At 41.0% G+C, this 27,217-nt stretch overlaps 1 protein-coding gene across 1 annotated transcript in view; it reads left to right on the forward strand.

Annotated features, from left to right (window-relative positions):
- Window positions 1-27,217, forward strand: part of VWA8 (von Willebrand factor A domain containing 8) — a 483,817-nt gene that overhangs the window by 263,336 nt on the left and 193,264 nt on the right. Inside the window, exons 26-27 of the mRNA XM_030200545.1 lie at window positions 2,705-2,856; window positions 23,192-23,300. Of these exons, the coding sequence (XP_030056405.1) occupies window positions 2,705-2,856; window positions 23,192-23,300 (261 nt within the window). The remainder of the gene's footprint in view (window positions 1-2,704; window positions 2,857-23,191; window positions 23,301-27,217) is intronic.

Below are 27,217 nucleotides of genomic sequence, written 5' to 3' on the forward strand. Positions count from 1 at the left end.
CCAGCATTTGGATAAATAGTGAGGCCTAAGCCCTGAGTAAGAGGATTGAGAGGAGACAGAAAAAATTAAATAGGAGCCAAAACCAAACCCTGCAAAACACTACAGGTCAATGGAAACTTTAAAAAAAAAAAAATCTGAAAAATAAGATCACAAGGAAGACCAGTAATTTCCTGTTTGAGGGCCAGGACTAGCAAGAGCTGCCAGAGGTATGCACAGGGCTATGGCTGTGCACCTGGTTTTGGAGTCGGGGAGACAGTGGATAAGTGGCATGGAAGGCAAGATCATGGTTTCTATTGCAGACACAGGAAGGCAACAGCCTGATGGAGGTTCCACTGACAGAGGGTGGCGTGACCGACTGACTGGGAGTAGGGTGGTAGAGGAAAGAGAGAGATGAGGAGATACTTGGATGTTGGTATTGGAGGGAGAGAGAGAGAGATGGGCAGTGGTGGTTGGGGGGTTATGAAAGAGAAAGGGTGATGCATGTGGAAAGAAGGGAATAAAGAGTGATGGGGTGATGGTGGGTGAGGGGAAGAGAGAGATCAGGCAATGCTGGATAGTGAGGGATGGGAGGAAAGAAAGAGATGGGACAATAATGGAGGGGAAAGAGACAGAGGGGCGAGGCTGGATGTTGGAGAGGCGAGAGAGAGAGACAGGGCTATGCTGGAAGTTGGTGGGGGGAGAGAGAGATGGGACAATGCTGGGTGGTGGAGGAAGAGACGGGGCGATGCTGGATGGCAGGGGGAGGGTGAGACAAGGTAATGCTGGATGGTGGGGAGGGAGGGAGGGTGAGACAGGGCAATGCTGTATAGTGAAGGGGAGAAAGACAGGGCAGTGGTATTTTTCAGGGTAAGAGATAGGGCAATATTGGATGGTGGGGGATGCAGAGACAGGCCAATGCTGGATAGTGAAGGGATGAAAGACAAGTGGGAAGTGTTGGATGGGGGAAGAGAGAGATAGAAAGCAATGTTGGATGATAGTGGAGAGGAAAGAGACAGGGCAGTGCTTGATGTTGGGGAGATGCTGGTATGAGAGAAGATAGGCACACACAGAGGAGAGATGCTGGATAAGTGAAAAGATAAGAACAAACAGAAGGGAAATGGATGATGGATATGGAGAGAGAAGAATGTGAAAAAGACAGGAGACCCTGGCAAGAGAGTTAAGCGAAGACAGAGGGAAGCAGAAACCAGACACTGGCACCAACATGATCAGAAAAATGAAATAACCAGACAGCAAAGGAAGAAAAAGTAATTCTATTTTATGATTAGAATATGTCAGTTTTTGGAACATACATCTGCCAGAGCTGATTGAAGCTTGGGGGTACTCTGTTGGAATTAGTTCGACTTGGGGGGTATTTGGCTTGAAGAAGTTGAGAAACACTTGTCTAAATCATCCTTCTTCAAAATAGGAGAAATCATTAGTTCCTTTCAGTGCATAGGAGCAATGCCAAAGATCATATTAATGTTAACCAAATCAAGAACTGAAGAAGATAAATAGGACAGAGAATGGGCCCTTTTACTAAAGGGTTCGTGTGCAGCAGTGGGCTTGCCATGCACCATCCGGAAGTACCGCCAGTCTACCGCAGGAACCCGGTTGTAGTTCCTATCCCCAGCGCGCACCATTTCCAGCACTACAAAAATATCTTCTTTTTTTATAGTGCCGTTGCTTACCTGGCAGTAATCAGGCAGGGCCAGGTTAGCGTGGGAGCCCTTTGTACTCCCCCCCCCCCCCCCGCCCCCCCAAATGGTCACGCAGTAAGTAAACCACTTGCCTCACGGTCACTTCTTTAAAAAAAAAAAAAAGACAATCTATTACCCATTGTAGTTAAAAGGGGCCTCAGCATGTGTCAAAAACACACACTGACACTAGTGCAGGCCCCCTTTTACTGCAGCTTAGTACAAGGATCCCAGAGTCTTTAAACAACATGCTTCCATTACCAGTGAATGGAGAAGCTTCAAGCCAAATCTTATTTATGCATTTGAGCTGCATTTTCTGTTTTGTTGGTGTGTCAAAGGTGTGAAATTTGCATATCTGTAACAAAATCAGTGCTGACTCCATGCTTCACACATTAGAAAGGGCACTTCTCACCATCTACTTCTTCCTCCAGAGTGACAAACACAGAATATAGAATTTAGAAAATTAATGTGGATATATATATGTGCATATAAAATGTGTTCTTTAGTAAGTTATAGTGGCTAAGAGCAAGAAGTATCAAAATAAAGGGCGAGAAGAATAAAAAATAATGAGATTTGTTTTATTCGTGCTGCTCCAGTTAGAACTAAATGGCTATCTGAGATTTGGAAGTGTGCCTTTTGATACTTGATGTAAAGCATACCAGTGGAGATGGTAGGAGCAAAGATTTGAGGAAGGTAATTGGACAAGCATAGAAGATCTTTAACAATTGGGAAATCAGGATACAAATGGACATAAGGGCTGATCTGAATAGTTGCAAATGAGTATGCATGATCTCAGTTTTGGTTCTAAATGAACTGGAGGCTGAAAGGACAGGGAAACTGCCAGGCTCAAAAAAGACACCTGTAGATAAAATAGTCAGCAGTAGGCATGAAATGCAGGTAGATAGGTTTTACAGTCTTTATTTGTTGCCATACCCTATGTCAACATATTTCATACCAAATATCAGATTTTATAACATTCTATTGTTTTATACTTAAGTATGATTAATGTATAATTTTGATTTTTAACGCAGAAATTTCCAAATGAAGGACTTGCAAATGTAGTTCGAAATGTATTTGACTTTGATTCCTACAACCAAGAAATGCGTGAAATTTTGATTAACTCTTTGCACAAGCATGGGATACCGATTGGAGCAAAACCAACCACTGTACAGCTGGCCAAGGAGTAAGACTAACTTCTGTTTTTAATGACTGTTTTATTATATTGTTGATGTTATTTTTCAGCATCCTTCTAATTAATTTAACACAACCTGCAATATTCTTATATTTTTTAGTGTATAAATTTTATTTATAAAGATATATATTTAATTTGTACATGAAAATGTGTGAATTCATTAAAGTTCCTCAATTACTTAGTCTTCCAATTTATAGATTGTAATATATACAGTTTCAAAAAATAAAGGGAAATATTTGTTTTCTTTTTCTCAGACTTTGTGTTGTTTTTTAAACTTATATGCTCATGTTAAATATTCATTACACTATAAACAGCTATTTAAAAGAACCATTTTCATTGCATAAGTACTATATTTACAGAAATATCCATTATACATTTTGGAAAAGATTTTATGCAGTGGAGTCTGGCACAATCAGGATAGCCATCAAGCCATTAACTTCAAAGGAAAAAAGAATCCAAATATTTTTGTAAAGAAGCAATAAGGCATGATTCACATTTGATGAAACGTTCTGCTTTGTTTTTGAACATTTTTTTTAATTTTTGGACTATAAAATTCCATAACTTGGGGCCCTGTTTACTAAGGTGTGCTAGTGCTTTTAGCACACACTAAAAGTTAGCGCACTCTAACACTAGAGACACGCATGGGTATTTCTAGTGCTAGTGCTTGCTCATTTTTAGCGCACGCTAAAAATGTTAGTGCACCTACAGTTTGGCTTTGTAAACAGGGTCCTTGGTGAATTATTACTTCTGGACTCTTTAAGTTTATTCAAAGATCATTAAAATATTTTACATTCATGAAAAATATAATTTTCTGGGGAAAGAAATAATTTGAATGATTATGCTGAGTAATTTGGGAGAAACAAATATTTCCCTTGCATAGTAAAATCTGTGAGTGATGCTTTAGGAAATTTACTGCAAATGAGATTACTGCAGATTGGGATCCAAAGAACCTGGAACATGAAGTAATACATCTTTGTTTTGCAATCACATAATGCTCACAAGACAACTTTATTGTTCTTACAGAATAAAATTGAGTTAAGTTTATAAAACTGAGTTAAATATAAAATTGTAATGCAGAGATACAGAGAATGAAATCTGGCCTTTAAAATAGCATGACAATAAATTTATTGATTTGATATTTTTCTAGGTGGAGTCAAATATGAATATTATTAAAAATATATCTTGCTTATACTTCTAGACAAGTTACAAACAGATTACACAAAATACAAAAAAATAACATTGAATATTGTTCCTGCAATATTGAGCCCGTTGTAGTTAGCAGCTTTTTAAACAGGGGCTGCAGTGAGTAAAACAAGTGAGGAAAGCATGCAAGTGTAGGAGGGTTTGGGCAGTTTTTTTTGGGGGGGGAGGGGGGGCAGGTTTTCAAAAGGTGAGGCAGTTTGGGGTTTGGATGAATGGGGAATTCCACCTTTTAAATTGCCTTGCTTTAACTGCTGCATTTCACTCTAAGCTTCTATGGTACAGAAGGTGGAACTCCTTTTCCCATAAAAATGCATTGGGGCTTATTTCTTTAGAACCCCTGATACTGTTTGGCCCATTTTCAAACTTTGTTTTTTTTTTTCACTGTCTCCCCCCCCCCCCCCCCCCCCCCATACACATACACATATACCGAATTTCACCCTATTCTGTTAACTATTCTCTGCAACAGAAGCTGAAACTCCTTTTCCCATAGAAAGGCATTGGCTAATTTGGGGGGGTGGGAGGGACTTATATCTCTGGAACTCCTCAGTCCGATTTGGCCTATTTTTGAACTTGTTGTTTTACCTGTTTTTTGCTCATGCCAAGTTTCATCTCATTCTGTTAAATTTTCAGAAAGTTATTTTGCCCCCAGATGGATGGACAGACACAGGCATTCTCAACACATTTTATATAATTATTTACAGCTTCCATTGATCTGGAAAAAATGAAAATCTGGATATTCCGTGATTCAGAGGCAGTGTCTAGGTAGTGGCTGCTGCTGAATATCCAGAATCAGTGTTTGACTGGTGATGCTATCCGCTTAATGGTTATTATCTGGATAACCTCTGGCTCTGCAAAGAGACCACTCTGGCACTATCTGGATATCTGGATAATCTAGAGGCAGATAGAGGAACTATTCTGCTTCACTATCCAGTTAATGTCACTGAATATCTCTTATCCTTTCTTATCTGGGTAGGAACTGCTTCTACCCAGATGAGTGCCTTTGAATATTAACCCATATGTATATTAAATGATAATATTAGAATATATAATAACAATATTATTTTAGTTTGTAAGCCGCCCTGACACTTTTATAATGGGTGGGATAGTAAACTACTTAAATAAAATTAAAACTTGAAAAGAAAGAAAGAGAACAAGAAGTATGCCCTCCACTAATCATAAAAGTAGGGAGTTCTGATGCTCTGTTTTAACTGGAACAACATAATTACTCCCTCCTCCCTCCCGAAATGTGGGTTTTCTGATTGTAATTGAAAAAAAAATCTTCTTCTGGGGTGATCTGTTGATGTCAGCATTGGACCAGAAAATCAATTAGCACAGCATGGGCCTGTTGAAGAAGGAAGCATTAATATCAGCCACCTGCATATGTGTGTGAGAAAGAGAAGTGGGTAGTGATAGCATTCGTAACAAGAGGAAGCCAGAATGTCAGCAACTTTGTGAGCCAAAGAGATGCTGTCTGCTGCTTTGCATCAAAGGAGGTGAACACAGGAAGAGGAAGGAGGTAGGAGGGTGTTGACAGAGGATTTGATTGAGAGAAAGAGATCCAGCTCTGAGGGGAGGTGGTATTGAAACAGAGAGTGTGCTCAGTGGAGGAGGAGACTGAGATGGATGAGGGGAGCTAAGACAGAGAAGGTTGAAGAGACAGCAAAAAAGATTGTTTGGGATGATATGGGGACATAGAGAGAGAGTGTGTGTGTGTGATTGCTAGGGATGACGAGAGAGTATTCAAAACTACAATTTTTAATGAAAATCTGGAATTCACCTAAAAGTATGCCTAAACTTAATTTGCAACATGAAAATACCAGTATGTGACGATTTTAGTACCCTCCCAAAGCATCTAGTTAGCTTGAAAATAAACACATGTACAAGGACCTGATTACTAAACCACTTTAAACCATTAGCGTGGGTGATGTGTGCAGTAGTCATTAGTGCAGACCTGCATTAATGGCTACTACGTTCTAAAACCTACCAGTATGATAAAAAAAAATCACAAGCTGTTTAATTTGGGTAGGTGTCGGGTACAGGAGGGTCATTTTGGAGCTGGAGTATATGACAGCTAGCACATGGGACATTACTGTGTGATAACTTTCAGAGCTGCCAGTACCCCTTGCAGCCCCTGTTTTCCCTTCAATCTCTCAAAGCACCAGATCATAACCCCTCCTCTCCTCACCATCCCTCAAAGACCCCTACTTCCTGTTGGGGGCTCCCTGGTTCTTTAGTCCCCCTTGCTCCCACCCTTTGCAGTACTAGGTTCAGAATGGCAGATATGATCCCTAGTAGTAGTCTCGCCAAGCCACCACTAAGAAGTTTGGCAGATTGACCTCTAGCTGTAGTACCATGAGACTACCATTAGGGTCAGAATTGCCATTCTGAACCTAGTGCTGGAGAGAGCAGGAGCAAATGGGGTCGGTCCTGCCCTTTGACCTCTGATACCAAGCCCCCCCCCCCCCCCAGTTGGTACAGGGACAGGGGAGGAGGCGTGATTTAGTGCTTTGGGAGGGTACAAGGGGGATTGAGCGATTTATCCCTTACCTGTAGGGCTATGGTACATGCTTCAGCACTATCTGTATAAATACTTACCACACTTTTACCTCACTTTAGTAAACAGGCCACTCCATGTATAAGCCTGAAGAATCAGAGCCTATGTATAAGTTTATAACTTTGCCAAAGTTGCTTAAATCAGACTTGGCTTTAAGTAAAAAAAAAATCTTATTTATAGTTTCTTATTTATTAAAATAGGTTGTTATTTCATAGTGTGTGAAATGTGATAGATGTGTCTCAAATAACATTAAAAAATTAGGGCTTGATATTCAACACGTTTCAACTGTTCAGGAGAGTGGTTAAATCACATTAAGCAGGTCATTATTCATCAGCATTTAACCAGGTAGTGCTGCTGACAATCCTCTCTGACCATGCCACAGTGACCTGGGAGCAGAGCCAGGAGTTATGTGGGCACTAGTGATACTGAGTCCTATCTATGCCTGGTTAATATATGGGTATGGCACTAAATATCTACTATGCCTGCATAATTTCTGGGTATCACTGCTGACCCAGATATAATGTAGTGCTAGTGACAAGGTATGGCCTACCACTGAATGTCCAGGTCTAAATTGGTTGACAGCAGTCAGCATTTAAAAAAATGCTGACTGTCACCACCCTGTATTGACCTGTTAGTATTTACCTGAAATTGTAATTATAGATTCTTTGTGAGGCATTCAGGTTTGGGATGTGAAACTGCAAAGTTAAATAGCTATGCACAAGACATCTTTTAATTTAGTTACCATCTTGTAGGATGGTTGCATGCATGATTAAAGATAATATAAATCCAGTCCTAGCCAGACATTTCAAATGCAGTTAGTTATATCAAAAATATTCTGTTATGGGCTAAGAATATAAGGACCAGCAACCCAGGTGCTGGTATGGTTGCAAATTTCAAACAAACAAAACGGAGGATCTACCAGGCAGGCTCTTTATTTACTGTTAACAAAAAAATAACAACAAACAGGAGTCTAGTGGCTAAATTGCAAGTTTTAGATGTACTAATATAAATGAAGGGGAAAAAACCTCACCCAAAGATATGGCATATATATATCAGGCCTTCTTATATGGTTTACTTCAGTACTTTTTCACAGAGAGAGTGGTGGATACTTGGAATGCCCTCCCGCGGGAGCTGGTGGAGATGAAAACGGTAACAGAATTCAAACATGCGTGGGATAAACAAAGGAATCCTGTTCAGAAGGAATGTATCCTTGGGAGCACAGCCGAGTTTAGGTGGCAGAGCTGGTGGTGGGAGGCGGGGCTAGTGGTTGGGAGGCGGGGATAGTGCTGGGCAGACTTATACGGTCTGTGCTAGAGCTGATGGTGGAAGGCGGGACTGGTAGTTGGGAGGCGGGGATAGTGCTGGGCAGACTTATACGGTCTGTGCCAGAGCTAGTGGTTGGGAGGCGGGGATAGTGCTGGTCAGACTTATACGGTCTGTGCCCTGAAGAGGACAGGTACAGATAAAAAGTAGCACATGTGAGTTTATCTTGTTGGGCAGACTGGATAGACCGTGCAGGTCTTTTTCTGCCGTCATCTACTATGTTACTATGTAATTATTGTTCCTTATTTATTATTAAAAATATGTATTTTTTTCTTTTTAATTTATTTTCTTCTTTTTATATTTTTTCTATTTTTGATTTATGATACTGACATTATTCAATGTGCCATTTTTACAATTAATCTGCACCCATATGGACTGATTGAGCACTTTCAAGCCCACCGGGGCCACTGTGTCACCTCGTGGCTTCCTCAGGAGCTTACAAACTTCTTGTGCTCAACAGCTACTGCACTATTGCAATAAAGCAGTCTCCAGAAACCAATTGCAGTAGCTTTTCAGCACAAGAATTGCTATTTTGTAAGCCCCTGAGGAAGCTACACGGTGAAACGGTGGCCCTATTGAGCACTTAGACTGATCAGTCTATCTTCAATGGGGTTATCTTTCTCTTATCTTGGTTTAGATTAGGATGTAATTTTTGTTACATTTGTACCCCGCGCTTTCCCACTCATGGCAGGCTCTATGCGGCGGGCAATGGAGGGTTAAGTGACTTGCCCAGAGTCACAAGGAGCTGCCTGTGCCGGGAATCAAACTCAGTTCCTCAGGACCAAAGTCCACCACCCTAACCACTAGGCCACTCCTCCATGATTTGAGTATGAATTGTGTTAAAATATAGACCATCCCTTTTCTCAGCACTGTATAAATTAATTCCAATTTTAAAAACTTAGAAAAACCGGTTATTTTATTTCGGAAATTAGAACATACCTATTTTATAAAGTCAATTACATTCTAATTAATTTTATAAAACAGCGTAGGTGTGAGAATGTGGGCTGGTGTAAATACTAGTGTATATTTTGCATCTAAATGAAGGAATTTTGAGGCCCTTTTACTAAAGTGTAGTGTGTGCTAATTGGTATTAAATGCACTAAATGCTGCACGCCCTATTTTATACCTATGAGCAACATTGCATTTAGCACACTCTAGTGTCCATTACTGCGCACTAAGCTTTAGTAAAAGGGCCCCTTTATAATCTAAAAGGGTAAGTGTGATCTCCACCCATGCTCTACCTAGAAGCTGCCTTATGCAAGCCCATAGTGAAATACACCCTGTCACATGTACTTTCATGCTAGTTGGTATTTTATACGTGGTAACGAACACATATAAGTGGCCACTTATGTGCCTAAATTACTAAAATAATAGCGTTTACATATATTCGTAGTGCCTAAAACTAGGCGGCTCCTTCCTTCTACGCCTACCTCCCAATGCTCATTTCCTTCTGCATCCAATTCCTCCTATGTTCAGTTTACTTATCAGTTAACCCCATTAATATTGCGTTTACTACATATTGCTTACTCTTTTTACGACTTTGTAATTCTTTATACTGTTACTATGTAAGCCGCATTGAGCCTGCCATGTGTGGGAAAGCGCGGGGTACAAATGTAATAATAATAATAAAATTATTTCTATATTGACTACCATACTGATCATGGTTAATAAAAATTAAATAGATTGGGATTGATATTCAAAGCAATTTAACTGGCAGGAGAGGCTCCTACGTGTTTAAATATTCTATTTGGACTATCCAGCAATATTCAGCATCACTTAACTGGATAGTGCGGCCCAAAATCCCCTATTCAGCACTTAACTGGATAAGATGACTGGACAAATCAGATCACATAAAACCTTTTCTGGTTTCACTTATCCGGTTAAGACCTGAATATTGGCCCTTAACCAGATAAATGCCAGCCAGCAACGCACATCTAGATATTCAATGCCAGAATTCGAACATGGCTTGGCATTGAATATCAGGGCATAAAGCCACCGGCAGCAAAAACAGTCGCTGACTGGTAATTATTGAGATGATAGCATCGCTCATGTTCCAGGATCTTTTTGTGCTCAAGAGGCAATGTGGCGTAGTTCTGAACTACACAATTTTATTTCTGCTTTAACACTTACTTGGGAAAAGTCTCTATCCAGATCAGAGGACACTTGTGAAGACAGTGCTGAATTTTCGTGCAGAAACATCTTCTTTCTCCAACAACAAAGTGTTGGCATCTTTGCTAATCAGAAATCAGGATGCAGCACTGTACAGGATGCTGTACTATGTAGGTTGCTGTACTATGTAGGTTGCCACTTGTTGTACAGCAGTATTACCACAAGAGAGAGATCAATAAAGCGCGTGAGAGCTCAGAAAGGAGGTGTGCTCATGGTAATACTAGGCGATGTAGTTCTTGACATAGAAGCCAAATTTTCTAAATTATTGGGGGTGCTAAACCTAACAGAAATCACCTCTCCCTGGACACAGTCCAAGACTTTTGTTTGATATTGGAGGTGCTCAAGCACCCACAGAGCTGGCTCTATGATTCTTGAGGATCCTGAACTGGTAGCAAGCTAACTCGGAGAGGAGCAGGCTGGGAGATGTAGCAAGGAAGCAGTTGGGGGTTCAGAACCCAGGTAAAAGGTAGGTAAGCACCTGGAACCAATTTGGAAAGCTTCTAGTTGAAATGACAGAAATCAGACTGCTTGTAGAAGCAATGGATAAGGAGGAGGATCAGAGGTAGATGCAAATGGGCTTAATTGTCAGGAATGCTTGATGGAAAGAATGCTGCTACAGAATTTATTATGTGACTAAGAAAGAGTCAGTGTTTTGAAAACTGACAGGATGGCATATTAAAGCCTATAGGTGGTAGTCTTACTATTGAGGGTCATAACAGATAAGAGTGGGGGCTTTATTAGAAATGCACTCTGGATTTGATTTCTGCCTTGCATTTATCTCTCCATGGCTTCCCTTTGAATACAATATTTCCTAAGTATTAGTCATCGATGTAATCTATATAATCTTGCATGAGAGTTTCATGTTCTGTTTCCTTAATAAAAATGAATATATGATTGTAACAGCTGGCAAGTTACAGTAGGTTATTTTAATGGACATATTACCACACCATTCTAAACCAAGCCTTAACCATCTGTTCCTCTTATAGCTTAAAAATAGCATAATTCACAGTTACATCTTATACAAGACATTACTATTTCACTTTACATGCATATTCTTTGTCAGATGCATCAGTTCTGAGAATAAATGACTTTAAACTGGTAAAAATGAATTAATGCTTAATGCATCTGATTAATTTGACTTTCACATGCAAGATTATATAAGAAGCTTTCCAGAAATTTTCTTTGGACTAATTAATATTTAAAAAAAAGTATGCAAGCTTTCAAAGATCCAAGGGTCATGAAGTGTTTAAAAATTACAGTACTGTTTGTCTGAGACAAATGATCTTACAGTTTCGTGGAGCTGAAAGTGTGCTACTCCAGTTTTGATGAAATCAAAGCAGTTTAATAGTTATTTTAACCTGTTGGCATATTGATTATAGATATGCATTGTATTTGTAGTTGATAAATCACATGACAGCAAGTAATTCTCTCCAGAATTTACAAAATTTGAACACAGCCTCTTTTACTAAACCACACTAGTGATTCCCAACGCCCCCTTGTTATATGGACATTTCAGATAACCATATTCTGGCTTTCTAAAATCGGCATTTAGATGTCCATGCAATATGAACATCTAAATGCTGATTTTCAGACATTGAAAACAGAAATAGGGCTTCTAAAATAAGCATCAGTACATTTAAAGGAATTAATTTAGTTTCTGGCCAATTTACAGGGTAACCTGAAGAAGTACCAAAAGTTTCTAATAATTTGAATAAGCAGAGGACAGATGATTTAGGATTGGGAATATATAAAAGCACATCATCTGCATATTAGTGTTACCTATAAATATGCCTTGAATCTCTTGATGCTCTTTTAAACTTACAAGTAAGAGTTCTAAAGCTAAAATAATAAAAGAGAGAAATGACAGCCCTGTTGAGTACCTCAAAATAAATTGAACAATTTGTTAAAGTAGAATTAATACGTAATCTAGCTGTAGGAGAAGAATATAACACAAATCTTGTCAATACATTTTTCACTTAAACTGAACCATTTTAAGAAATAAGAAAGTCTATTCCCCATAGTCAAAAGCCTATTCAGGAATATAAAGTTGTTGTGTAGCATAAAGTACATGACTGAAGACTCTGGTATTATCCATTCCCAAGCGGCCTTTCACAAAACCACTTTGATCAGGAGCTACTAGAAATCCAACTACTGATGCTAGACAGTCTGCCAAGATTTTAGCATACATTTTTCAGTCATATTTCAGTAATGAGATCTATATTTGCTTGCTAACATTGAGTGGTCTCTTCTTGGTTTAGCTAATAAAACCACTACTGTTTCAGCCATAGAATTTGAAGAGTGTTATCTTTGATAACATGTTTATACAGATGAAGAAGCCAAGGTGACAATAGAATAGAAAATTGTTTATAGAAGTCTGAAGTAAATCCATCACTGCCTGGTGCTTTCCAGGATTTGAGGGACCCTTTTACAGAGTGGCGGTAAGCTCAACGCAGGCTTACCACTTGCTCTTCCGGGACTACCGCCAGCCCAACGCAGCCGCTGGTGATAGTCCCGCCCTGAGTGCATACTATTTCTGGGGGAAAGAGAAAACCCTGGAAATGGCTTTCACGGTGCTAACCCAGCGGTAATCAGACATTGCCAAGCGCGCTGCCTGGTTATCACGGGAGCCCTTATCGCCACATCAATGGGTGGTGGTTAGGGCTCCCCATCACATAGGCACACGGTAAGAGTTCTCTCACCCTGTGGCCATTTTTTTTTTTTTGGGGGGGGGGGGGGGGGCTTTTACTGGCTGCGGAAAAATCGGCCCTGGCGCACAGGTAAAACAGTCTCCACCGCTAGTGCAGTGCCCTTTTTCCCGCAGCTTGGTAAAAGGACCCTAAGTGAGGAAATAGCTTTTTGAATATCTGTGAAAGATATCAGTTGATTCAGAGAAGCTAAATTATTCAAATTTGGGATTAGACATTTAGTGAATGCAAAAAAGATTTGATTAGCTCTACTGAAACATTTTGTTGAGAGATTTGAAAATTTTCATAAAATTCTACAAAATGTGCTACTATTTCTGCTTCTTCAGTTAGAATACAGCCATTTAGCGTGTATAATAGATTTATTTCTGGTGCCTTTAAGGAAGTTAGCGAGTCTTTTCCCAGCTCTGTTCATTCAAGCATAGTAAACAGACTTTTGTGAAGATAATTGGATACCAGAGTTGAGGCTTAATATTTTGTTGAATTGGAATTTTTACAGGTTGAGTAAATCTTTTAGACCAGAGGCCAGATATTTATTTTCCCATCTGTTTTATACTCTCTTCCAACTGGAGCAGAGTATGCAATTATTCCACCACAGAGATAAGCCTTGTAGTCATCCCAAATAGATTGAAGAGACACATCATCAATCATATTTTGTGAGAAGCAACCTTTGGTGCAATGTGCTATTTTATTTAAAAGATCTCATCTTGCAATATGGCTGCATTAAGGGGCCCTTTTATTAAGCCGCATAGGCATCTATGTGCGCCCAACATGCGCCAATTTGGAACTGCCGCCTGGCTAATGCGTTGCCCAGGCAGTAATTTAATATTTTATGTGCGCCGAAAAAATATTTTATTTTCCAGTATGTGGCCCGAGCGGTAATCGGTATTGTACGCACACTGATGATTACTGCCCGGTTAACGCATGAGATCTTATTGCTAAGTGAATGGGTGGTGGTAAGGTCTCACGGCCAAAATGGACACACTCCAATTTTCATTTATGTGATAAGTAAATGTGATAACTTTGAGAGAGAAAAGTAAGTCTAGAAAAGCATTATTTATTCTTCTACAATACTCATGTATAAACACTAAGAAAAAAACAAGACCAAGAACAGAAACAGAAATATCAAGTGTTTGCACATAAAATCTCCCTTAGGAGTACTTGGGTTTTGAGAGGAGAAGGTGGAAACTCAGGTGACAACACCCCAACAAAACTCACCAAAATATAATATCTAGGGATATAACAATACAGCCTTGTAATAATTATTGTACAGAAACCTGGTTATAGCACCCTTGCTCGCATCATATGACAATGAAGTGATTTACAGTACTGGAGTTGTCGAATCTTCATCTGTCTTTTTATGCAATGACATAGTAAGCTGTTGGATTTTATCTTCCAACTTTCTAACTTTAGTTCCTTCCTCAGACCAGAACTTATACATTATCCTATACCTTTCCTGTGCAGTCTGTTGGCACCCCGATTGTAACCAAGTCACTAAATTACCCTCAGTCATTCCATGCCATCGAGGGATGAGAAAGAGTGGTCCCTTGCCATGACTCCTCATCATTACACCAATCGGGTGGCCACCTTTACTCGTGGCTTCCCCTATTATCCTGTAACAATTCCTTTTTATTATGTTCTTTTGAACATGAACCCATGGTCCTACATGAGTATAGAAGGGGAGATGGCACAGGCTGGGCTGACAGATGAACAGAGAGTTCCATTAGGAAAATACACACCTTGTCTTCATAAGCAGGCAGAGTGGTGGCTACCGATGGTGCCTCTGAATCAGACTGTGCAGCCACGCACTCTTGATACATTTGTTTTCAAGCTTATGAACAGTATCTCTTAACTCTTGTATATGGTTCTGCTCCATATTTGCGTTCCCTTCATGTGCCAAATTCCACCAAGAGAATATGATTCTCTCATGAGTAGTGTGTGGCAGTCCAAAATCAGACAATGCCATCTGGTATCAACTTATCCAGGACAAAAAAGTGCCCCCTTACGGAAACTAGAAAGCAGTCATAGCACTAGTCATAGAATACCACCTGGCAAGTGACTCCAGTGCCTCTTTGCCATGAAGGTGCAGCATCTTATTACAAGGACTCTTTGATTTATTGGCAATATCTGTTTTCTTTGGCAATCATCATACTACGTCTGACACTCTCTGCTAACACATTTTCTCAAGGAATTCCCCACAGTCTTTACTTACCCCACCGGTGGTTCTGTCGGACAGATGGTGGGCTCTGAAATCCCCGTCATGGCACCAAATTCTGTCCAGTTCTGGTCTGTGCACCCAATATATGTATCCTTGTCTTGGAGCTTGACATCTGTGCAAGAGGAAAGAACCAGGCACACCCATTAAAGGGGGGGCAACCACAACCGGGCTGAAGGCCAGCGAAGACAGAAGTGTGGGGGAGGGTACAGGGAGGTCCAGCTAGAGAGCAGAGGTAGTAGTGGGAGGGAAACAAGGGGTAGCAAGGGGAGGGGGCAGGAGAGAAGGGGAGGAGCAAGGGAGGAGGAGAGAGGAATTCGAACTGCACAGGAAGTCCTTTTGAATTTGGAGGCAGGAGAAGAGAAACCGGGTAGAAATGCATGCTGGCATAATGATTATTAGAAGATGTAATGTAATTTGTTTAAGTTGTAACAATTTTGATGTTCCTGGCTGCGGCCAAAATAAATCCAATTCTATCGAAGATACGGCTTGTAGTGTGGTATTGAAGGGGGCGGGGATTGATACGTCTGAGTGTGTGCCGAATGCCCGAGTTGAGAACCAGGCACACCCATTAAAGGGGGTCCGACCACAACCGGGCTGAAGGCCAGCGAAGACAGATGTGTGGGGGAGGGTACAGGGAGGGCCAGGAAAGAAGGGGAGGAGCAAGGGAGGAGGAGAGAGGAATTCGAACTGCACAGGAAGTCCTTTTGAATTTGGAGGCAGGAGAAGAGCAACGCCCACCCACCCACCCACTTGAGAGGCAAGATTTGTCGCAGCGAGGCATTCGACTACAATGTTTACGCACAGCCAGCAATGGGTACACAGCAGCTTGACACATAACAGTTACAAGTTTGGGGTAACTACTGCTGCAGAAAGAGTTGTGTGAAAAGTTATCAAGTTGATGCAAATGGTAGGCTTGCATGTGAGCAGCCTTGTTATAAGGAAACAACGTGTATACAGCTTGTCTCCTGGCTTCGACGGCCGGGAGGCCTAGAACATCATTTTGTAAATGTGGTAGGTGCCTCCTTCAACGGGAGACACCAAGTGATGTCGGGTACTTGGAAAACAGCACAGGGGGCCAAAGGGGCTTGGTACGGCTTGGCCTGTGGCCCAGAATAAGCAACTACGTGTAGAAGCTGTGTACCCGGGTAGAAATGCATGCTGGCATAATGATTATTAGAAGATGTAATGTAATTTGTTTAAGTTGTAACAATTTTGATGTTCCTGGCTGCGGCCAAAATAAATCCAATTCTATCGAAGATACGGCTTGTAGTGTGGTATTGAAGGGGGCGGGGGTTGCTACGTCCGAGTGAGTGCTGAATGCCCAAGTTGAGAATAAACCAGACACCAAAAAATGTATATGGCTAAAGCTTTAGGAAAGCAGTCTCACAGCAGCAAAGTCCAACAGCCTTGCTCGATGACTTCTGACTTTCCCTTTAAGCTCTGGCTTTTTATTAGCAATAATCAAGCATGACTGCACATTCCATACATGATTACAAATTTGGTGACCAATATGCTTCTCTTTTTTTCACACATTGCTTGCAACATTTACAGCTTACCTTATCTCCTTTGGCTAGACTTCACACACATTTCCTCCCTTATGCCTTGTTTCTCAAGGTCCTGTATAGTGCATTCTTCCTCAATTACAGATAACAGATAATATTCATAGCTTGTTCCCCTCAATGTTACAGCTCTCATCAAAGGAAGAATTTAATAATTCTTTATATGACTGACACAAACTCTTCATTTCTCCTTGGTCTACTGGATCTCTGATACAAATTCTCCACTTTTCCTTGGCCCCCTACTGGACCTCTTCCACAGGGAGAGGCTTGACTGTTGGGGGGTAGAGAGGGGAGTGATGCTGCATTGTTGGTGGGGGAAGGGACTAGGAGAGATGCACTGTTTGGGAAAAGGGAAAGGGGAAAGAGATGTTGAACTGCAGAGGCAGGGGGAGAGAGAGAGAGGTGATTCAGGACATAGAACTGTGTGGGAGGGGGGCATGTCAAGATGGTGGCACGCTGAGAGCTGCTGGTTGAGCGCTTCGGTAGTTTGCTGAACTACACCTTTTCCTTGTTCGATATGCCCCATACAAAACATAAGGGGATCATCAAAGCAGCTGCCTCGACTGCTGGGACGTCTTCCCCCCAACAACAAACTATCGAACGATACACCACAAGGCCTCCTATTCTACTCACTGAGAGGGGCCCTGCTGTCGTTATGGGCGAAGACACCCTTAGTGACTTGGGTCTTGAAGTGTCACTCTCCCCTCCGGAGGTTCATCCGCCGCCATTCCCTGAAGATCGTCTCCTCAGGTGGGACCTGCCTGATCCAGAAGTGGATGAAGGTTTGGTCGAGGAACAGGAGAGACAAATCCCAAAGGAGGCCTGGAATCTGAAAGATCCCAGGCTGAGCGTTTAGCTTTGAAACACAAATCAGTGATGGTAACTCTGGAGAGCATTTGGGAAGCTCTCCAGAGAGTGGATACGACAGTTGCCAGAACTGCTAATGAAATAACGGCACTAGTGAGTACTGTTGAAAATCTTACAATTTCTTTTAATACCACAAAGCAAGAAACAACTGAGCAATTAAATGCTCTTAAACAAGACGTTTCTCAATTACAAGGAATTTCAACCTCGGTTATAAAAGATAATTCTTCAATACATCGTAGACTTGAACAGATAGAAAATTACAACCGTAGGTTGAATTTACGATGTTTGAATTTTCCCAAAGAAATGGGGATTAATCCACACGATGCCTTTAAGTCATATTTACAAGAAATCTTAAACTTTACCCTGGAAACTATTCCTCCATTAAACAAAATAAATTATATACAAACTAAAAAACCAGTGGAAAACCCCCTGCAAGCTATACCACGTGAAAATCAAGATGAAGAATTTAATATTTCTGAGATATTAGAAACAACTTAATGTGGACTCAGAGATAACGACACTTATAGTATCATTCATTTTTTTTGGGGGGGGGGGGTTTGTTACATTTGTACCCCGCGCTTTCCCACTCATGGCAGGCTCAATGCGGCTTACATGGGGCAATGGAGGGTTAAGTGACTTGCCCTTTTCAACAAGATCTAGAAGCGGTGAAACGCATGTACTTTAAAAAAAAAAAAATACAATCTTTGTTCTGGGGGAAAAACGTTTGGATGTACCCGGATATTACCAAACAGACGCAAGAAAGGAGGAAACTATTTCTTTCAATGAGAACAGAAGTAGTAAAATTAGGGGCTTCCTTCTACTTAAATTACCCATGTAAATGTGTTATCAAATATATGGGCTTAAAATATATTTTTTATCAACCGGAACAATTGAAAGCATTTGTAAATTCGAAAACAATTGGCTAACCGTTAATTTCCAACTGGATGACTACAAATTGTATTTAGAATAGAAAAAATGTGCTAAGCATATTTCTTCTAGGACTTTAATATTTGTTTAAATTGTCTTCTTTTTTCTTAGACTACACCCCACCCCCTCATGTATTAGGGGTCTAAAGAAGAGTAACCGCTTCTACTAAAAAAAACAATGTTCTTCTATAAGAAAGTTTCTTATCTGTATTGCTGGTCAAGTGCAATAACTTGTTGAATTAAAGAAAATGAATAAATACATTTAAAAAAGAACTGTGTGGGAGAGAGGCTTGGCAAGGAATGGATAGGTAGAAAAAGAAGTAGCAGAAAGAGGTGAACATAAAGATCATTGTCAAAGATAGATGCAAGAGAGGAATGGATAAAGACAGAAGAAGACAGGAGAAATGGCAAATGGACAGCAGACACAGGCAAGAGTTAAGCGAAAACAGAGGAAAACATAAAAGAGAATCAGAGACCTACATGATTGGAAAAACAAAATGTCCAGATAACAAAGGTATTTTGTTTTTAATTTATTAATTGGAATATATCAACTTTGGGAAATGTGCATCTCTAATGTCATATTTTGCACAGTGCAAGAGGAGAGGCAAGTCTGTTTCTGTTATTCCAGTGTCACACAATACAGAATGTCTTCTTGAGGTTTTCAGTTAATTTTTTTTCTAAATTTCTATTTTTAATTTGTGGTACCTTTTTCTGTATTTGGTGATGGGTTCTCTGTGTTTTGCTTGTATGACAGAGGTGTGGTATTCTGTTAGTGTTACTGGCTCTGCAGTCTAGCTTTTTGGGGTTTCTACTTCAGTTTTTCACTACACACTTATGTTTGTAGTTTGTGGTCACATATTTTGTAGTTGGTGAGACTCTGTCCATTTTCTCTTTAAATGTGACAGAGATTATGTATTCTGGTGATGTGTAGTTTCTATATAGTGAATCTTGCCTGTTCTGTTTTCACAATAAAAGGTGTGTTGGTGTTCTGAGGATTGGTATAATATTTGCAGTGTTGCCTTTTTATATGCTCTTCCGCTGGCATCAGGGGACATGGCTGCTGGAAGTGTATGGTTACTGTGGGAGGGAGAGAAACAGAGCCGTGGGTAATCACCCTGCCCTTTTAGTTTGGCCCTTTAGGACTCCAAGTGAACTCTTCCTAGAAAAAAAAAACACTGTATATGTGTGAGTGAGGGAGGGAGGATTGTATATGTGAAAGAGACAAGGGGGCATGTGGTAGGGGGACTTGAAACAAAGAGCGACTGGTGAAAGAAGGTGGGGAATTGTAAGAGAGATAGACTGGTGGCACAAGGTATGAATGGGAGTGAGAGAGTTGGGAGGCTATGACATCATTGGCATGCACCAATTAGTAGGATGGGTGCCCCACATGAGAAGATTTGTTGGCTATCCTTTAACTACTTTAGGAACAAGTAGCCCTCACTTAAAATTAGTGAAGACCAGTGCTTTAGTGAGTGGTGTGTAGGTAGGGGAGCATGATAAATTAGGAGCAAGTTGAGAGGATCCTGTCCTGAAAGCTAAATTAGTAATGATTCAGAGGTCAAAAGGAGTGAGGTTGCAGTGTATATGATGTCATTTGTAACATAACCATTGAGACTGTGAGGTCTTCCAATTTCTTAATAAGGATCTCTCATGACTCTGCTTCATTCATTCATTAAGACATGTTTATTCTCACAAAAGAATACAACAGATGGCTACTAGGAGCCCCCTGGAGCCTCATCCAGCATGCCATTGCAACAGATCATTCAGATTCAGGGAATGTGTCTGTTTCCTGGGGAATTCCTTTAAAACAAGGGTTTTCAACCCAGTCCTTGGAACACACCCAGGTAGATAAATTTGCATGCACTACCTCCATTGTATCCCAGTCTATCTCATGTATATTCAGTATGGGTATCCTGAAAACCTGAGTGGATGGGTGTGTCCCAAGGACTGGGTTTGAGAACCATTCCTTTAAAAGTCTAAAATGTAATGACTTAGGAGAGTCATTAACTAATTGTTAGATCACACTAAGGGGGAAGATATCAACATGGGCTTCTGTTAAGAGGTGTTATTTTACTGTTAACACCAGTTATTAGTGACTAGTTTTCATTGCATACTAAAATATCATAAATTAGTGGTAAAATAACATGTTTTAATCGTAGTCCACAGTGATAACTAGACCCCCTAATGGAGTTAGCGCAAACTTTCTGCATAAAAGCCCATAGGACTAAAATGGGTTCTGTGGTTGTGATGAAACACCTAGCCACCCACCTGAGGTTACTCTGCGACCACTCAGAGGATCTATCCCCAACACAGCTCAGGTCCGCCTGCACCTGCCGCTTGTGCTCTACACTAGAACCCTCCTTCCACCTACTGGGTCACAACCACCTCTGGGCGAGTGTCCCGCTCCCAAATTATCCCCAGTGATTTCTAGGTTACTGGAGGCCCACGCTCCCAGTGGTCCCTCAGTTCCCAGAAAGCACTCACAGACCCAACACACAAACCACCAGCATTTTTTTATCAGTCCAGACAGGCAGAACGAATGAACAATTGTGTTTATTCTCAAAAATATTGAACAGAGGGCAAAAATGTGCAAATAGCAAACAGTAACATGTAACTGAAAAATGTATCAATTAGAAAACTAACTAAACATCTATATACTGTCTAAATAGTACCTGGGAAGATCAGAACATATAATTGTTCACAGAGCCTTAGCAAAGAGATCTATCTCCCTCTTCTTCCAGGCTAAGACTGAAGCAACAGCCAGCAACAACTGCTGGGTAATTTCTAACTCCAAGCCAATCAGAGCCCAGTCAACAAGTTTCAGACATACACTGCTGGTTGCTTCCTGCTTGTGTCAAACTAAAGAAAAAACACTCGGTTCTCTATAACAACTTTACAGCAGAGAAACACCACATGCTGGCCAAATAGAAGAAATACACTTCAGAACATAATCAATGCAGGAAAATATCCAATACGTTTTACAGGCTTAAAACACTGTTTCTTCACAGTGGTGCACTAATATTATTATCACACAGTAACCATTGTCATTTGTAAATTTGAAATAGATCATAATGCACAGAGGCTACAGCATTTTGTTGAATATATTGTGGCATCCTACAGGGTTCATCATTTAACATTTAAATACTCTAGCTTAATTTCAGCAAATTTCCTGAAACAATTAATGGACAAAAACCTGAAGCTGTTCGGCCAGTGGCATTTATTTCTTACTAGTAAAAAAGGCTCGTTTCTGACACAAATTAAATGGGCGCTAGCAAGGTTTTCCTCGGAGTGTGTATGTTTGAGAGAGTGTGTGTGAGAGTGACTCTGTGAGAGAGAGTGAATGTGCGAGTGTGTGTGTGTGACAGAGTGAGACTGGGTGCGAGTGTGTGTGTGTGAGAATGAGTGTGTGCCAGGGGTCCCCCTCCCTCCCAGTTCCAGGGTCATCGTCCCCCTCCCTCCCTCCGAGTACCAGAGTAGTCCCCTCCCTCCCCCCGTGTTTCAGGGTCCCCCCTCCCTCCCTCAGAGGTTCAGGGTCTCCCTCCCTTCCTCCGAGTTTGAGGGTTCCGCCCTCTGAGTTTATGGGTCCCTCCCTCCCTCCCTCCCTCTCTCTTCCCCATCCCAATTCAGCATCTCCCTTCTGTCACCCTACTCCCACCATGTCTACTATCTACCCTTTTCCTGAGCAAGCATATTTCCTTTCTTTCCATCCTTCCTGGATCCAGTATCTCCTGTCTTCCCTATCCTCTCTACTCCTCTATCCAGCATCTTCCCCTTGACCAGTGGCGTAGCAAGGGTGGGGTGGTCCACCCCGGGTGCACGCCGCTGGGGGGATGTCGGCTTCACTGGTTCCCTGCTCCCTCTGTCCTGGAACAGGTTACTTCCTATTCCGGGGCAAAGGGAGCAAGGAACCAGCGGAACCGAAACCCCCGCCCCCCCCCCCCCCCAGCGACGTGCACGCAGCAGGCAAGAATGCACTCGGGGGGGGGGTGCTTGGGTGATGCACCGAGGGGGGGTGTCAGGCTGTTGAGTACGTCAGGCAGTCTCAAGCCTTTTTTTTTTTGCTGTCAAGCTGTATGGCAGTTTGGGGGGGGGGGGGGTTGGATCAGCTGTGAGGCATGTTTTTTTTTTTAACCCTGGGTTCTGATGTAGTAGTGGAGTAGTGGAGGAGTGGCCTAGTGGTTAGGGTGGTGGACTTTGGTCCTTGGGAACTGAGGAACTGAGTTCGATTCCCACTTCAGGCACAGAGGCAGCTCCTTGTGACTCTGGGCAAGTCACTTAACCCTCCATTTCCCTATACCGCATTGAGCCTGCCATGAGTGGGAAAGCGCGGGGTACAAATGTAACTAAAATAAATAAATGTTGACGTCACAATGCATTTGCTGACGTCAGCCTGTGCTACGGAGCCTAGCAGACCAACTCCGAAGAAGTCACGAACACAGGCAGCAAGACGCATAGAACGTTGGAGGTGAGAATTATTATATTGGATAGTGCAAAATAACACACAAACTAGGTTGGGAGGGAATAGGTGTGGGGATGAAGTGACTGTTTGGCTCTATCCAATAGAGATTTACTCCTGTACATAGTTTTTACACACCCATGAATTTTACACAACTGTGTACTCTGTGTAAATCTCAAAATACATATGGCTCCAGGTATTAAGTCTTGCTAGTGCATAATTCTTGTTGTAAATGACTCAGCAACTTCACCAGAATTAACTATTTTGGTGAAGTAGAGAATGTGCCCTTATTCTATGTCACAAGTTAAGTACAGAGGTAACCATTTATACTGAAAACATTATTTTATAGGTTGCCGCTTCCAGATTTCAAATTCACTGGCCACTGGATAATAAATCAAACAGGAAGTGCACGTCAACAACTTTTATGCCCAACAGAAACTCATCAGTTACATATAAAGGTAATCATTTTTTACATGGATACGTATCTAGCCACTTGCTTTCTCTAGCAGTAATGAAGTGTCAAACTAAAGGATATGTTATGTGCCACCACATCTTCTATCTTCTGCTATGATAATAGACTAACCAGTACTGCACTGTCTTGTGTGCCTCTGATTCTTATCAAGTATGAAATTGCATGCAATATATTGAGGGCAAAAATGATATTTCTCAGTATTTGAACTCCAGTACTCTCTAGCCTCAGCTAAAATCAGTGTTCATGACTACCACAATAAGAGAGAGTCTGGGCAAAAATGGGATTCATAAGAGTAACCCGACGTAAACCACTATATCCAAGAGTAACATCAATTCTCCACTTGCATTTGTAAAAACACACCTGGATAATCCCCAAGCCTTTTGGAATAATGTTAACATAACATAATTTTCAAATTTGTATTCTGGAGTACAATCCTAAGATTACACATTGGAAAATAATAATACAATCATAATTGCACTGCAAACATCTGTACTCTACCATAATCAAATGTTATTAGTTTTCTCTGCCCAGTACATGTCGTTGAAAAAGGAATGTTATGACATTCTTTCTAAATAGTTTATAATTCAACGAAGAAGCAAAGAAAAGATAGCTCCTTTCCAAATTTTGCTACCTGAAAGGCCAATAATTTCTCAAACAGTTTTAACTTCCTTATATCTCTGCATCAGAGGGTTTTAATCCAGTTCTCGGGGCACACCATCCAGTTGGGGTTTTCAGGATAACCCCATTGAAATGGGGATATCATGAAAACCCCAACTGGCTGAATGTGCCCCAAGGACTGGGTTGATAACCTCTGCTCCAGATATTGGAAAAAGAAAGAAATTAGGCTGACACCTATGACTTAGATGGATTAGTAAATAAAAAGTGGTCATATCAGTAATATGGGGGCTGGTGCGTTTAAGGTTTTCAATAAGAAGCATTTCAATTTATATAAAATCCTTTGCCTCTACTGGAAGCCAATGTAGTTTAATGTAAAATTGGGAGATCCTGTCATGCCTTTTTAAAGATAAAATAAGTCTTATTGCTGTATTTTTCCATGCATGTTTAAGGCTTCCTAAATAAATTATATTGCAATAATCTAACTGACTTAATAATAAAGTCTGCACTAAAACGAAACTGATTCTCTTCAAAGAATTTATATATTGTGAAGATGAAGCTATTGTGATGATGAAGCTCCCACCTCAGGATCCCAGATCCCTCTTTCACTCAGGGTGAGCTGGTTCTCAATATGCAGATTTTATGCAAATTAATCTACTACCCTTTTCTGCTCAGGGTGACCTGCTTCAGGTCTCACCAATCAGGCTATTTTCATACACATCTTTATTCCAGCCTCTGGGGCACACTTCTTTTAGCTTAAAACACTTTCACAAGCTTAAACAGTTCTTCCAGCTTAACCATTTCATTTCTTCCTACTCAGTGCAATCTTCCATTTTAAACATTTCTTCTTGCACAGTTCAATATCCATAGATTTCTTCCCCCTGAGCCCTCTCACACAGGCATTTGGGCTCAGTACTAACTCAGTCCCCGGACACACAGTCCCTCCTTGTAGCACACAGCTCTAGACACACAGTCTCTTCATCTTGGACACACAGTCCCTCTTCACTGTTCTAGACACACAGTCTTTTCCTCTGGGACACACAGTACCTCTTCACTGTTCTAGACACACAGTCTTTTACTCAGTCCCTGGACACACAGTCCCTCCTTGAACACATAGTTCTTATTCTTGATACTCTAGGGCCTTCTTACCCCAGCCAGCTTCCTTCTTGGGAACACACAGTTCTACCCCCAGTCCAAAGGGCACAGCCAGTACTTCTCATGGGGATCCCTCTGCTTCAGTTACCAGCCCTCTTCTTCAGCTGCCAGCTCTCCTTTCCTCACAACTCAGGTGGGGTCTTAAGTGGTTAATGGCCAAACAGGACCCAGCCCATAACCTGCTGCACCTGTTTCCACCTCCAGGACTCTCCCCGGTCCTAGCGACCTCCAGCTATACCTTCCCTTACTGGCTCCTTTTAGTGACTCACCCAGCCCTTCTCCATGGACATTTTAGGGGGAACAGCGCCCTCTAGGGGCCTAACCAGGGTAGGACAGCCTCTTCCTTCTCACAATATTGAACAAAGTTAAATATTTCTTAGTTAAGAAATTAGCCTGATGTTCTAGTAATAAGGTACTGTCTGGCTAAATTCCCAACATTTTTATAACCAGTGCAAGCTTAAATTCTAATTGATCAATAATAATTGAAGAGAAGTTATGATCTGGAAAATAATCAAGATAAAGAAATTTAGTTTATTCTGTATATAGTTTGTTTATGTGCAAGCATCCAATCTTCCACCAAATTAATGGCATTTTTAATAGTTGAGGTCTCTGACTGAATAGAATATGTAAAGGGAATCAGAATGGTAATATCATCTGCGTAACCACAGGATAAAAAAATCTTGATCCTGAAATGTTAATCCCAGAGAATGCATAAATACATGAAACAATATAGGTGACAAAGGTGAGCCCTGTGGTACATCCCATGGTTTTACACCATTGATCTATGGACAAACAAGTAAAAAATGAAACACTTTGGACAATACAATTCTCATTATGTCTGACTTAAAGCAAATACAGCATTCCACAACATCAGACCAGCAGTCAAGCATGGTGGTGGTAGTATGTTGGTATGGAGATGCTTTGCTGACCTGGACAACTTCCCGTTATTGAAGGAACCATGAATTCTGCAATCTATCAGAAAATTCTTAAGGAGAATGTCAGGTTATCTGTCCGTGAGCTGAATCATAATTGTGTTGTGCAGCAAGACAATGATAACCTAGTAGCAAGTCTACATCTGAATGACTGAGGTGAAACAAAATTGACTAGGCCAATCTAAAACTTTAAAACCCTGACTTGAATCCAATAGAGATGCTGTGGCAGGACCTGAAATGAGCTGTTCATGCACAAAAACCTAGCGAATGTGCCTGAATTAAAGCAGTTCTGCAAATAAGAGTGAGTTGAGATTAATCAAAAGCAATGTGAAAGATTAATATCAAATTATAGGACGCTTTTGGATGTGATTATTGCTGCTAAAGGTGTTGCAAACAGTTATTAAGTTTAAGGGGCATTTACTTTTTCACATGGGTTATACAGGTGATGGATAACTTTGTTCCATAAATAAATGAAGTAATAATCTAAAAACTGTGTTTTATGTTTGCCCAACAGGGCCGGTGCTAGGGTTTCTGGTGCCCCCTGCAGCCTATTAGTCAGCGCCCCCTATCCATCCAGCATCTCCTCTCTCTTCTTTCTCTTCCCAACTCTTCCTCCCCCCCCCCCCCCACGACTAGCACTTTCTCTCTCCCCTCCCCTCAGTGAGAGCAACACAAACTTCTTCACTACCAGACACCTGCCCCCCAGTGATTTTTTTTGTAGGAAAAAAGGTACTGGTACTCATTATGGGTAACCTTAGGGGCGGGATCACTCTGGCTCCACTCCTACAGTAGCCACACCCTTTTACCAGCCATGGCGCATATAAACAGGCATCATTGAAAATATTACACCAGTATAGGAGAAGAAAAATAACTTGTGATTTTTTTTTTCATTATAAATAGTTTCTTGCCAAATCTGAAACAAAATATGTTATCAAAATCTCAGAACCTAACAAACAGATCCCTATTCAGATGCTTTTCCTTGCAGTCACACATGCAGAACAGAGATAGCCCATCTTCAAATTCTTCAAAAATTATCCTGAAATTCTAAGAAGCTAGACTCTGCATGCAGCACAATACCAGAAAAACAGAAAGAAACACATTTCCTCCTATATAGTGCCAAAAAAGACAGCAGATGTAAATTCTCAAATTGGACTTATTCCAAACACTAAAATGAAAATAAAATTATTTTTTTTCTACTTTT

Source organism: Microcaecilia unicolor, chromosome 4, assembly GCF_901765095.1.
Source record: "Microcaecilia unicolor chromosome 4, aMicUni1.1, whole genome shotgun sequence".
Classification (NCBI taxonomy): Eukaryota; Metazoa; Chordata; class Amphibia; order Gymnophiona; family Siphonopidae; genus Microcaecilia; species Microcaecilia unicolor.